Here is a 13,471-nt window from a genome sequence, read left to right as displayed (position 1 = left end):
CCATCCATTATAAAACATGACTTGCTCCTCCTTGACTTCTGAAATGATTGTGAGGCCTCCCCAACCATGTGGAACTGTAACTCCATTAAACCTCTTTCTTTTGTAAATTGCCCAGTCTTGGGTATGTCTTTATCAGCAGCATGAACATGGAATAATATAATGATGAAAATGCCCAAAGCAATTCCAACAAAAGCAAAAATTGATAAACGGGATCTAATTACAGTAAAGAGCTTCTGCACAGCAAAAGAAACAATCATCAGAGAAAACAGCCTACAGAATGGGAGAAAATTATCCATTCAACAAAGGTCTAATATCCAGAGTCTACAAGGAACTGAAACAAATTTATAAGAAAAAAACAAACAACCCCATTAGATAGTGGGCAAAGGACATGAATGGACACTTCTCAAAAAAAGACATACATGCAGCCAACATATGAAAAAAAACTCAACATCACCACTCATTGGAGAAACGCAAATCAAAACCACAATGAGATACCATCTCGCACTAATCAGAATGGCAATTATTAAAAAGTCAAGAAACAATAGATGCTGGTGAGGTTGCAGAGAAATGGGAATGCTTTTACACCGTTGCTGGGAGTGTAAATCAGTTCAATTGCACTGTGGAAGACAGTGTGGAGATTCCTCAAAGAACTAGAGGTAGAAATACCATTTGACCCAGCAATTCCATTACTGGGTATATGCCCAAAGGAATATAAATCATTCCATTATAAAGATATATGCACACATATGTTCACTGGAACACTATTCACAATAGCAAAGACATGGAATCACCCCAAATGCCCATCAACAATAGACTGGATAAAGAAACTGGTACATATACACCACAGACTACTATACAGCCATAAAAAGGAATGAGATCATGTACTTTGTTGGGACATGGATGTAGCTGGAAGCCATCATCCTCAGAAAACAAATGCAGAAACAGAAAACCAAACACCACATGTTCTCACTTGTAAGTGGGAGGTGAACTATGAGAACACATAGACCCAGGGAGGGGAACAACACATACCAGAGCCTGTTGGGGCAGGGAGAGGGAGAGCATCAGGAAAAACAGCTAATGCATGCTAGGCTTAACACTTTGGTGATGGGTTGATAGGTGCAGCAAACCACCATGGCACATGCTTACATAACAAACCTGCACATTCTGCACATGTGACTCAGAACTTAAAATACAATAAAATAAGACGATGGAAAAAAAGGAGAAATTATTTGTCATCCTTAATGGATGCCAAATGATGTGACCTCTTTGAGACAAGGCACTACAGTCTATGGTATAGAGACAATATAAATTGACATTGAAAAATACATGATTATGATATATAAGAGTGATGGATGGAGGAGTAAAGAATTTCAGGGGCCAGGTGCAGTGACTCACACCTGTAATCCCAGTACTTTGGGAGGCTAAGGTGGGTGGATCACAAGGTCAGGAGATCAAGACCATCCCAGCCAACATGGTGAAACCCCATCTCTACTAATATACAAAAAATTAGCTAGGTGTGGTGGTGCACACCTGTAGTCCAAGCTACTCAGGAAGCTGAGGCAGGGGAATTGCTTGAACCCAGGAGGGAGAGGTTGCAGTGAGCTGAGATCGCGCCACTGCACTCCAGCCTGGTGACAGAGCAAGACTTTATCTCAAAAAAAAAAAAAAAAAAAAAAAAAGAATTTCAGAAAAACAAAAGTCCAGCAGTAGCAGAATTAAAACCCACATTTGCACTTCAGGCCATCAGTGATATGGAAGATAAGTTTCATGTTTTCTCATAAAGAAAAAAACAGGAATGAAGAACAGAAAAGTGGGTTTCAATTTAAAAATTATAGCTTTTCCTGAAAAAAACCACTGAACAATTAACAGAAGCAAATAACAAAGATACAATTCAAGGATCTCTTCCTCATTTGAAAAATACCTGAGCATTGCATAACAATATGAACATACTTAACACTACTGAACTGTACATTTAAAATGGTTAAAGATGGCAAATTTTATGTGCATTTCACCACAATAAATAAAAACCAGAGCACAAAGATTGAAAGTTCTCATATAATAACTAAAACATCAATTTTTAGAGGATCCATAAATCCAGAAAATCCTAGGAAATAAAACATTTGAAATAGAATAAAGCAAAAGATTCATATAATATGCAATTATATGCATACAGAAAAAAAATATCAAGTTAACTGCAAGAGAACAGAAACTGCCATGGTTCCTCTATATAAAACATTAAATGCCAGAAGGCAATGGAAACAATCTTAGTTTGATTTGATGAATGAAGACAATAATATTCTATCAATATTATGCCCACTTTTAAGAGTCCCATATGTGAGAAGTTTACACATAGGTCTTCTCAAACATGCAAGGCAAAGAAAATGAACCACACTGATAACCATTTAAAAAAAATAAGAAACCTTATTAGAAGATGCACTCCTCTTTAGAGACAAGTAAAAATGAAGAACTCAAGAATGGGGAAATTTTGGTCTTAAAAATGATGTATGACTGTTCTGTAAGATCAGCCAACTCATCAAAAGAATTCTAGAAGAATCCTAACTTCAGAAAACAGTATCTGATTTACCTGGGCATGCTAATCACTACACAAAAACAGAAAGAACAGGCATCACTAACGATGCTGGATAAAGACGAGAATCAAATTACGTAATCATGAATTTTAAATCCGTCATTGAGAGACTGGCTACAAAATTTTTATCTGGGCAACATACATCAGGAAACGTTTACAACCATATTTTGAAGTTCGGTTACATACAATGTTATCAGTGTTTAAAAATCAAATACACACCCATGCTTAGAAAACTGAAAAAAAAAATGATAATGTGAATGTCTTTGGGAGTGAAACGGGGCACTTTTTTCTTATTTCAACATTCTACATTTCCCAAGTATTCCTAAGTTTGAGTTACTTTTTTATGAAACACTTAAACTTTTTTGTTACAAAATCATAAAAATAAATCTTTCTTTTCTTTCTAAATTGTAGAAAGGAATCTATTAATTGCCTAGAGCTTTTTAAATTCATAGCCAGCACTTAACTACTATAGGACACTGGATTTCACACCTGAAAATAGTAATCCTGAGTGATTTTCAGTGCTCATCAAGCCACAAATTCCATGTCTGATGGTAGAAACAAACCAAACTGTTATTCTCCCTAGCTACCCCCAATTCTATACTATTCAAGACATTGCAAAACATTAAAGGACTGATGAAACTCAAGGGTGATTGCTACAGACTTCTAAAAGAACAGCAGAGGTGACTAGAGCCAGGCCAGTGATGAAGACTGAACTCAGGCAGGGTCCAGCACGGTACCTTTGCCTTGGCATCCTCTGGATCATCTCCCTTGGAAGCCAGCAGCATGAGTCGCAGGACCAGGGTTATGCTGAGAGGGAACTGTCCTCTCAGCTCAGGAACATTGGATTTTATGAGTTTTCCTATTTTGGGGAATGGAATATCAAAGAAATATACATCTCCCATCAGGTCTTGACCTCTTCTTCCAGCACGGCCAGACATCTGAAAAGAGAACAGAATTACAATGTATAACTTCCCTAAATGCTTCTACTGCCATAGTGTAAGAATGAGCCCTTTACTCTGGTTTGGAGTTTGGAAATTGTGCGTATGTCTAACCGTTAAGGAACGGACACTAACATGCAACTACATAGTGCTCAGGAAATTTGCCATGACTGAGATAGATCTAGAAACTGAGACATTTGTCATCATTATGTAAATATTTCAAGCCATTAATTGCAGTAGGCATTTGTATAATATATCCCAAATAAATAATGATCTATTGAAGAAACAAAGAACACCAGCAAAACAGTGATGTCAAAATCACTTACAGCTGAACTCTAATGTACCCATTTTCTCTCCCTGCCCATCTTCCCCATCTCTCATCCCTTTTCTGCCCTCTCTGACGCACAAGTGTGTTGAGTTACAAATCACAAAATAAAATATGTGCACAACCAGAATAAATGCATGAGTGAAATAAAATTCAGAAATGCTGCTTGTGAAAAAGCAAGTTATGAATAAAATCTTTACAGAGGTTACATTAACTCTTACTGATTAAGTGCTTAGACTGTGCTAAGGCACTGGGAATATCTGTGCCCATACTGAAACAACCACAAAGTGGAAGATCCAGAATTCAGACCCTGACATTTCCATTCCTAAGTCCATCATCCCAAATATCAAACACCCTAGCTCCAGAGCCCAAAGTAGAAGATTCCCAAAAATGCATTAGAAAAATTCATTCAGAGTACAGCAGTAGCAATAGAACTAAAAAAGAGGGGTTGGTAACATGCTGGAAATTATATAAGGATGTTATATTGGGTAGGAACAAGGGCTATAAGGAGAACAAAAAGTGTTTAGAGATAAAGGGGGTAAGCACGTTGATAAAAACCTGAATGGGGGTGACATATCTAAATTTGAATCTGCTAGCAGAAATAGTTATCAAATGTTTCTGAGCAGGGAAATCATATGAAGATAAACCATATTACTGCAGGATGTGGTAGAATAAAGAGCATGGAGAATCAGGGAAATTGTACTAATAATACAAGGCTAAGAACGTATGAAGAAAGATGGTGGATACAGAAATTGCAAGGCAAAAATCAAATACTGCTATAGGAAAGTAATGAAGTGGGCTTGGTAATAGATTGAGTGTCAGGAGTAAAGCTGAGGGAAGCATTAAAGATAATTCTAGAGTGCAAAATCTTGTGCACAGCAAATGATTGAGTAAAACTTTATCAAGCACCTTTGATGTCTATTTTCCATGCAAATCACTTATTTACTTCTTGCAAATGCTGTGGGAGAGTAATTATTACCCATATTTTGGAGACAGAAAATGAGAATCGGGCAGTTTAGATATCTCATCCAAGGTCACACATCTGGTTAATCACACAATCCCAAATGCAGGTGCTTTCAACTGTACCACAACTAAAACTGAAAGCCAGGCAAGGATGAATGCCCAGTTAGGCTACTGTGAATTGTGGTATGTTTATAAACTAAAGGTTCACTTTTTTTACTATGCTATGGCCATATTTCAGCAATACAATAAGCAAGTTTATGCATTTTGAAATACCTGTCTATAATTCAAGGCATCCAGATAGACTGAGTTTTGAGCAAAAACCACAGATTTACAAGGCATGTTGATACCTAAAGCAAGTGTTCCAGTAGCTGTCACCACCTTGAAACAGAATAAAACAATTACTTCATAAAATAGCATTTTAATAGAATGCAAGTATTTCCTGTCATAAAGTTGCTGAAAAACTCTTTGAGCTTCAATGAAGCCACAATGGGAAAGCTAGAGAAACTAGACACATTGGTATTCTTGCTATTTCACAAACACCACAAGTATTCCCAAATGCGCTGTTTGCTTTGCACAGAATATTCTTCTCCAAATATTCATTTGTCTGGCTTCTTCAGCTGTCTGCTCAAATGTCACAGAGGAATCTGTAGCCCACCACATCCAAAATAACCACCCCTACCATCATTATCTATCTCTGTCTCACGTGATTTATCTTCATAGCATTAATGACTACCTCAATAACATTACTTGTTTGTTCACTTGTCTTATACCAAACTCCAAGCAAGATTCATTATTGTATCTGCAGCACCCATAAGAGTACCTGGCAACTGATAGGTGTTCAGTTTTTTTTTTTTTTGAGACAGAGTTTCACTTTTGTCGCCCAAGCTGGAGTGCGATGGCACGATCTCGGCTCACTGCGACCTCCACCTCCCAGGTTCAGGCGATTCTCCCGCCTCAACCTCCCAAGTAGCTGGGATTACAGGCACCCACCACTATGTTCGGCTAATTTTTGTATTTTTAGTAGAGATCGGGTTTCACCATGTTGGCTAGTTTGGTCTTGAACTCCCGACCTCAGTTGATCCACCCACCTTGGCCTCCCAAAATGCTGGGATTACAGGCATGAGCCACTACACCTGGCCAGGTAAATATTTTTAAATGAATAACTAGACAGAAAACTTTTTATGATAGGGAAATAATACTTTTACGAATCCACTTCTGGACAATTACCTATTTTGTCTACTAAAATTTGTTGAGATTATGCCTATGGAAATAACACACCTCAGTAATTTTAAAAAGTTGTCTTTTCCCCTCGAATTGTCATAACTGATCAGAAAAGGAGCAGGACAAACTTAAAAGTTTACTTAGATAATACTCTTTGCATATAATGCTGGGTATTTCTAATCATCTTCTCTTTCTTTTTATATTGATAGTCATACATGCTGTGGTTAGTATTAATGTTTATACAGAGTGATCTTCTTTAATTATTCTGTAACTGAAATCTATATATCTGGGAAATGCAACATATCATTTATTACCTGTTGTTCTCAAGGTTTTTTTGATAACAAAAATGTAGAAAATAATAATACATTTAGAAAATAACTAAAATAAATACCTTTTTAAAAAATGTTCTCTAGAGCAAAGCTGTCACTATTTTCATAGTACTTTCGTGGAGTGATCTCATTAACCTATTAGTAATTGAGCAACTACTATTTAACAGGTACTATTTAAACTATTTGATATGCTGATCAAAATAGGTGTGTCTCTCTTCTATCAATTGATAATCATGTAGAAAATATTGTATGTGGTGATTAGCCTTTAAAATAAATACATAATTTGTTATTAGTTAAGAGAAAAGCGTAGCAAAGTTGTTAATGCTACATCTTAGGTTGTTTTTCAGGTAATAGGATTGTTAACTATGATGTCAGATTTTCCTCAACATTTAGTTTAAAAGATGCTACCTAGAGTAGCAGAAACAATCTCAATCTCTTTGTCTTTCTCTCTCTCTCTTTTGTGAATGTCATATATGTCATACAAAATTTAATATGAATAATTTTTAAAATTCAGTCTATTTTTGAATATTACTAAAGATCCAAATTTACAAGCAAACTATATAAAGCTCCTTTGTGAATTTATCCAGAAAATCCCTGTGCATTGTCACAGGACACACTGCACAAAACATAACAAGGGTCCAGTCTGAAAGTTATTTTAGTCTTCCTTTTGTCCATTATCACTGATAGGAGACAGAACATAGATATACTTTACGGTAGAAATATTTGCCAAAGTATTTGTCTAAGAAATATTTTTATTCTCATGAAAAAGAAATAAACTAGGCCTGGTGGAGTGGCTCACACCTATAATCCCAGCACTTTGGGAGGCTGAGGCGGGAGGATCACCTGAGGTCGGGAGTTTGAGACCAGCCTGACTAACATGGAGAAACTCCATCTCTACTAAAAATACAAAATTAGCCGGGCATGGTGGTACATGCCTGTAATCCCAGCTACTCAGGAGGTTCAAAAACAAACAAACAAAAAGAGATAAACTGAGTAGTGCATTTCAATCCCCTCTTCAATTAAATAAGACAGAGGATATGCAGTCTTATCATGACTTTTTTTTTTTTTTTAAAGACAAAGTCTTGTTCTTGTCCCCCAGGCTGGAGTGTGATGGCATGATCTCGGCTCACTGCAACCTCTGCCTCCCAGGTTCAAGCGACTCTCCTTCCTCAACCTCCTGAGCAGCTGGGATTACAGGCACCTGCCACCACGCCCGGCTAATTTTTGTATTTTTAGTAGAGGCAGGTTTCACCATGTTGGCCAGGCTGGTCTTGAACTTCTGACCTCAGGTGATCTGCCCGCCTTGGCCTCCCAAAGTGCTAGGATTATAGGTATGACCCATTGTGCCCGGCCAACTTATTTGTTTAAAAGACAATTACATGAGAAAAAAAGAAAAATGGTGGTTGTATTCTTTACTTTCCCTGAACATTCAGCTTGAAACAGTCACAATTTCAATTTTTAGAATAAAGAACATTTACCTACCCTAAGAAATCCTTTCCTAAAGAGGATTTCAACTAATTGTTTTTCTTTGAAACTCATAGCACTGTGATGATATCCAATACCCCTTTCTGCCAAGGCTTTCAATTCTTCACCTTTTCTTTCGAATTTTACTCGACCAAATACCTTCTGCAAAGTCTAAAAGAAGCAAGACATTTAGGGATTATGATTTAATTTTAATTATAATTAAAAATGTCTAAATGAAAATAACATGCATACTATGTAATAATTTGGCTAAATGAGGCAACTATTTGAAATTGACTCTACATGAATACAAAGAACATTTTATGGCAGCAACAGTAACTACAAGAAAAATCTTCCCACTTCTTTGGACAGACTATCTTAAACTGTCTTACTTCACTTCTGGGGCAGAACATTTTGACAAAGTAGCAGATGAAACACCCAGCAGCGGTGAGTGCATGACTGCTCTTGCCTGAGGGTTATCAGTTGGCTATTGGAGCCTTAGGAGTTTTCCCCAACAGAGAGACTTCTCCAAGAAGGCAGAGTAGGTTCCTTACCCTATGTGGTCCGGGAATGCCTACTTCCCATTGAAACTGAGCACAAATGGCCTTAAAAATACCCAGGTCTTAAAGAAGAAATACAGTTGTGTCCAGAGATAGATGGACAAAGATAAACACCACTTATCTTTGTGGGACAAAGAGGGACCAAAAAAAAGCTTCCAAAAGCAAAAGGCTGGTTAGTGGTTACTTCAATTACGTATTCACTCATACAACAGAATATCAAGGATTCATTAAAATGATGATCTAAATACATGGTTATAAAAAATAAGACACCATGAAGCTTACAAAAGAAGGGGCACAATAGAATGAATATGTGTGTGTGTATACGTATATGTATATACACACACACAAAATGTATGTAAGTTTGTATGTGTATAGTCACAGGAAAATGAGATAAAAGGTTGGTCTGGAAGGGCAGTGAGTATTTATGAGTGATGACATTGCTTTTATTATTACTAATTTGTACCTTCAAATTTGTTTACCATAAGCATGAGTAATTTGCATTTTAAAAGGTTTCTGCATACCAGTTTTAGATATTCCAATGCCTCTTTGGTGTTTTGGCTATAATGTAAAAAGCCCCTGATTTTGAGAAATTCTGTGAATATTATTTAAAGTGTATTGGACCACATGCACCCAAATTTTCAAATGAAGCATATGAAATTGAAGTCTAGAATTCAGCCTGTGGAAACAATGTAATAGAAAGAAATAATGAAATGGCAGACATTTTCAGAGGTGAACTGTTAACAAGCAAGAAATAATCTACAAATCCTAAGTCTCCTCCACAGGTATCCTCATCTCAGTGTGTGCTACTAGGGAATTTGACCTAGGAGACTCCTCCACAAACCCTGGCTTAGACTATAATGTCCTTTTTTGGATATGCACTGCAAAGCCTTCAAGACTGATATGTAGCTAAAGGAGATTTCTCCTTTGGTAGGGATTGTATTAATTATGTATTATATTATGCATATATCTTATCAAACATTGTCTACAACTAAGAAGCTATGGCTGACAAATGAAATAGTCTGGAGAACGGTAACGTTGTAAGTGCTGACCTCGGTGTCCACTGCTTTTTGATCAGCATATGTGCAGTCCTGTGGGATTTCTAGGTTCTTCTCTAGACACTTCAGCAGATTATCATGTTCAGCCTCATGTATTAGGCTTTGATCCACATTTCTGTTTTTTTTCTGGCTCTTTTCATCTCTGTTCATAAAAATAAAATTTTAATTAATGAAATTGTAAATAATGAATGAAGTAATTAATTGATTTGGCCACCAGAGGATGCCCAAGACTTCCCAAATCAGTCTTCTCACCCAGACTTCCACTGCTGTGCATCTTTATTTTTCTTATTTTATTTTATTTTCGAGATAGAGTCTTTCTCTGTCACCCAGGCTGGAGTGTAATGGCGTGATGTTGGCTCACGGCAACCTCCACTTCTTGGGTTCAAGCAATTCTCCTGCCTCAGCCTCCTGAGTAGCTTGGATTGCAGGTGTCCACCACTGCACCTGGCTAATTTTTGTATCTTCAGTAGAGACGGGGTTTCACCATGTTGGCCAGGCTGGTCTTGAACTCCTGACCTCGTGGTCTGCCTGCCTCGGCCTCCCAAAAAGTGCTGGGATTACAGGTGTGAGCCACTGTGCCCGGCCTGCTGTCCATCTTTAATAACTCAGTCTTCCTCTAATTTCCTTCCTCTTCAGCCTCTGGATGTTATGATCCACCATGAGAAAACTCTATCACATATTGATATTTTCTGGGATGTTCCCTTTCCTTCTGGCTGTAGTCTTGCCATACCCGGTTCTCCTGAGATAACTCTGTTTCTCCTTGCTAAAGTGATGGTCATTTTTTCTTCCTTGGCCTTCATGACCCTAGGCTCGGAGGTAAGGCAGGCATTCTCCTTGCTCCACATTGCCAATTCTAGTCATTCTCCTTCCCTCCTTGTAGTGGATGCTACAGCTGCTCTGAGTTTGGTTGCTAAGGCTCTCAGCTGCACCATTCCCTGGAGAATTGCTCTAAACTGACAGGGGCCTCTTGGAGATGCCTGGGTGGTGACAACCTCTCCTGGGGATGGGAAATAGCCCACACCCAAAGTCTGACTGATACGAAGTATAAAAATCAGCCCTCTTGACTCAAGGTGGGGCAATTCTCTGGTGCCCCAGCATTCCCAGTAGGGTTAGAATCAGGCTATCTTCTAGCAGAAGCCACATTCTTGCTTTTCTTCACCTTCCCTTTCTTGCTTCGTTCATTTTCTTATAGGTCCCTCATGAGCACACACCTTCAATAAATCCCTTCCACAGACATCCTCATCTCAGCGTATGCTACTAGGGAATCTGACCTAGGAGACCCTCCGTAAACCCTGGCTTAGTCTATTGTATCATCATACTGTGTTGTCCATCCATCACCCCTCAATGTAACGTGCACCCAAATCAATTACCACTTCTTTGATTTTTAAAAATTTTCTCTTAACTGTGCATGGAAGAAAATTGTAAATATGAGAAGATGTGCTCACTTGTATTTCATCGTTATGTGTTAACTAACGTTACCCTTAACTCAGGGGAGAATGCCTTGACTATAGAAGGGCCTGGCCCTAAAATTTGCAGAGCATGTGGCAAAGCTCCACATATTATTGCCTCACTTTAAGTTTTTAGTCAAAGTAATAAACTGTTAAATGAAATAAATTCTATCCACCTATCTTGACAAATATAGCTCCATAATAACCTGGAATTCAAGGGTGAGAATGAGCTCTGGATGGGCACGTCTCCTTAGCTCCACTGGCCCCTTGCTTCATGGGAATGGATGCAGATGGAAGAGGCCAGAGTGGGACTATCTAAAGGCCCCCTTACCCCCAGTATGGTGATGAATAACACATTAAATCACACTTTATTTTTATAACTTGAATTGTTGGTCATTAATCTAACCTGAAATGTGGCTCCTGGTGCCCTCAGGAAAGGTTGTTGAGGATCAGTTGCTAAGAAGGCTTACACCTCCTATGCTACCCCTGGGTTTTCACCTCCCACACTTCTAAGGAAACAGAAAAATAGGTAGAGGAAATATAAGCAGAAGGTTCAGCAGCAAATTCTAGTTTGCTCTGGAATCTGGAAAACCTAAATCAGAGATGCTCTAAAAGTTGTTTCAACTTGGAGAGAAATATCTTTCATTCATTCAAATATATTCATGGAATAATATTACCTGCCAGGTAATGTGCTAAGCAATGAAGACATAAAAAGAAAAATACATGGTTCCTGTTGTAAAGGAACTTAAAATTTAGGAAAAAGAAATACATACAAACAACAATATATTACAATAATTGATCTACTAGCTATTGAAAGTGTAGAAGAACATAGGAGAGAGGGTAGAAAGTCTAACTGCAGGAATCAGGGAAAGATTTGGAGATGAGACACCAAAAATTATGAGTACAAGCTTTGGGAGCAATCAGGAAGCAGGACACTCAAGGCAAATGGGTCAGTTCATGGAAAGGAAGAGGTAGAAAAGTAAGTCATGTGAGGAGAATCATAAATATTGAGTATTGATAGAGCAGAGTGGGAGGAAGTGAGACTGATAGAGTTAAGGCAAATACCAAAACATTTCGGCATAATGGTCAAGAAGTTTAGACTTCATCAGCTAAGCAAGGGTGAAGGAAGAACATTGAGCATGGGATAATTTAATCAATTCAAATGTGTGCAAGATCGTTTGTTGACTAGATTGGAGAGTGGTGAACCTCAAGGCTCTGAAGTCCAAAAAAAAAAAAAAAAAAAAAAAAGACCTCTGTGATCATCCAGGCAAGATATGAGGAGCTTCTAAGCCAGGAAGTTACTTAAGATGGAGAGGATCATAGAGAGGGGATAAACATTTTGGCCCTAGAGTTGACAGAATTAGACATTGAGAGCAAGGAAGAGAAGTCACATTAGCTAAGTCCTTCCAAGCATGAAATCAGCATTTCCATCCATTCTCAAGTTCTTTTATGATCACTCATAAAACTGTGATGGTATATTAGTGAGACTTCTTTGTCATGACCAAAGACAAACTGTGGAGTCTATATTTAAACCTTCTGAGGACTAAGTGACAGCCAGAGTTCATATATGTGTCAAAGATGTGCTTATTGTGTAGGATGATTACGTCAGGTTATAAAATCTACCTAGGCTGACAGGCTGTGGTTCCACCTCTCCCAAGTCCTAAATGAGACTGATCGATGCAATTAAGGAATGAATGTACAATTATGGTCACTCATCTTTACCCCATTCTCTCACCCAAATGTACTCAATTTAGAAATAAGTCCAAGCAACAACTAGAACTTATTTATAGAACATATTCAATTTATGTTTCCTACTGGGATTTGGGGAGTATTTTAACCCTCTACTTGTCAAATTTTTAGTTAACTACTTACAGGATCTTTTGTTTCTCTATGGATTTTTTAACTTTTCGAAGTTTGTTAGCCATGACATGGGCTTCTTTATCAGCTTTGGGAGGCCTTTTTGTCTCCTGCTTTTTCTTTAGGGACGTGCTCACACTTTTGGCTGCGTCTTCTACAGCTCCTAACTTGAATCTGGAAATAAAAAGAATGTGCGCCTTGAAAATAACATCATAAATACAATTCAAAATCATATTTCCATCTACTGCTATCATCCCCTGTTGGGTTTTTAATACCCACCTTTATAAATGTTATCCAGAATGTGCACATCAGGTGTTCCGAATCAGCCAACTCCTTATTAACCACCTATAGTAAATAGTGTTGCCGGCCCTCCCCTTCTCTCTCCCCCGACCCCAGTCCCCTCACCCACTCCGCCACACAGACATTACCCTGGGACAAAGCAATGAGAACTCGTGGAAATTTTTCCTCTAATAGCAGTCAAATATTCCATAAGCAAGGAACAGAGAACAATGGTTTTTCTCCATTTATCTCCATTTATATACAGAAGACAGATAGCTATCCCCATCACCACCCTTCTCTAAAAATGAGAAAAAAAAGATTAATCAAAAAAAAGTATTCTTTTGGTAGAAGGTGAGAACCTACGATTCTTTCCAAAAGAAAAAACCCTAGCTGTTGCTGGACTTTGCAATGCAGAAATGTCTCTAAGCTCTGGGCTTTATAGTTCTTT

General features: G+C 38.0%; 1 protein-coding gene across 3 annotated transcripts in view; it reads right to left on the bottom strand.

Annotated features, from left to right (window-relative positions):
- DDX60 (DExD/H-box helicase 60) overlaps positions 1 to 13,471 on the bottom strand; it is a 112,583-nt gene that overhangs the window by 27,371 nt on the left and 71,741 nt on the right. For all 3 annotated transcript variants that reach the window (XM_050791708.1, XM_050791707.1, XM_050791709.1), the window contains 5 exons: positions 12,760 to 12,918; positions 9,434 to 9,581; positions 7,846 to 7,998; positions 5,087 to 5,191; positions 3,325 to 3,525 (listed from right to left, as the gene is read on the bottom strand). In XM_050791708.1, the coding sequence (XP_050647665.1) occupies positions 3,325 to 3,525; positions 5,087 to 5,191; positions 7,846 to 7,998; positions 9,434 to 9,581; positions 12,760 to 12,918 (766 nt within the window). The remainder of the gene's footprint in view (positions 1 to 3,324; positions 3,526 to 5,086; positions 5,192 to 7,845; positions 7,999 to 9,433; positions 9,582 to 12,759; positions 12,919 to 13,471) is intronic.

The sequence above is a fragment of the Macaca thibetana genome, chromosome 5, assembly GCF_024542745.1.
Source record: "Macaca thibetana thibetana isolate TM-01 chromosome 5, ASM2454274v1, whole genome shotgun sequence".
NCBI classification, from domain to species: Eukaryota; Metazoa; Chordata; class Mammalia; order Primates; family Cercopithecidae; genus Macaca; species Macaca thibetana.
This window is presented reverse-complemented; position numbering and strand designations above follow the sequence as displayed.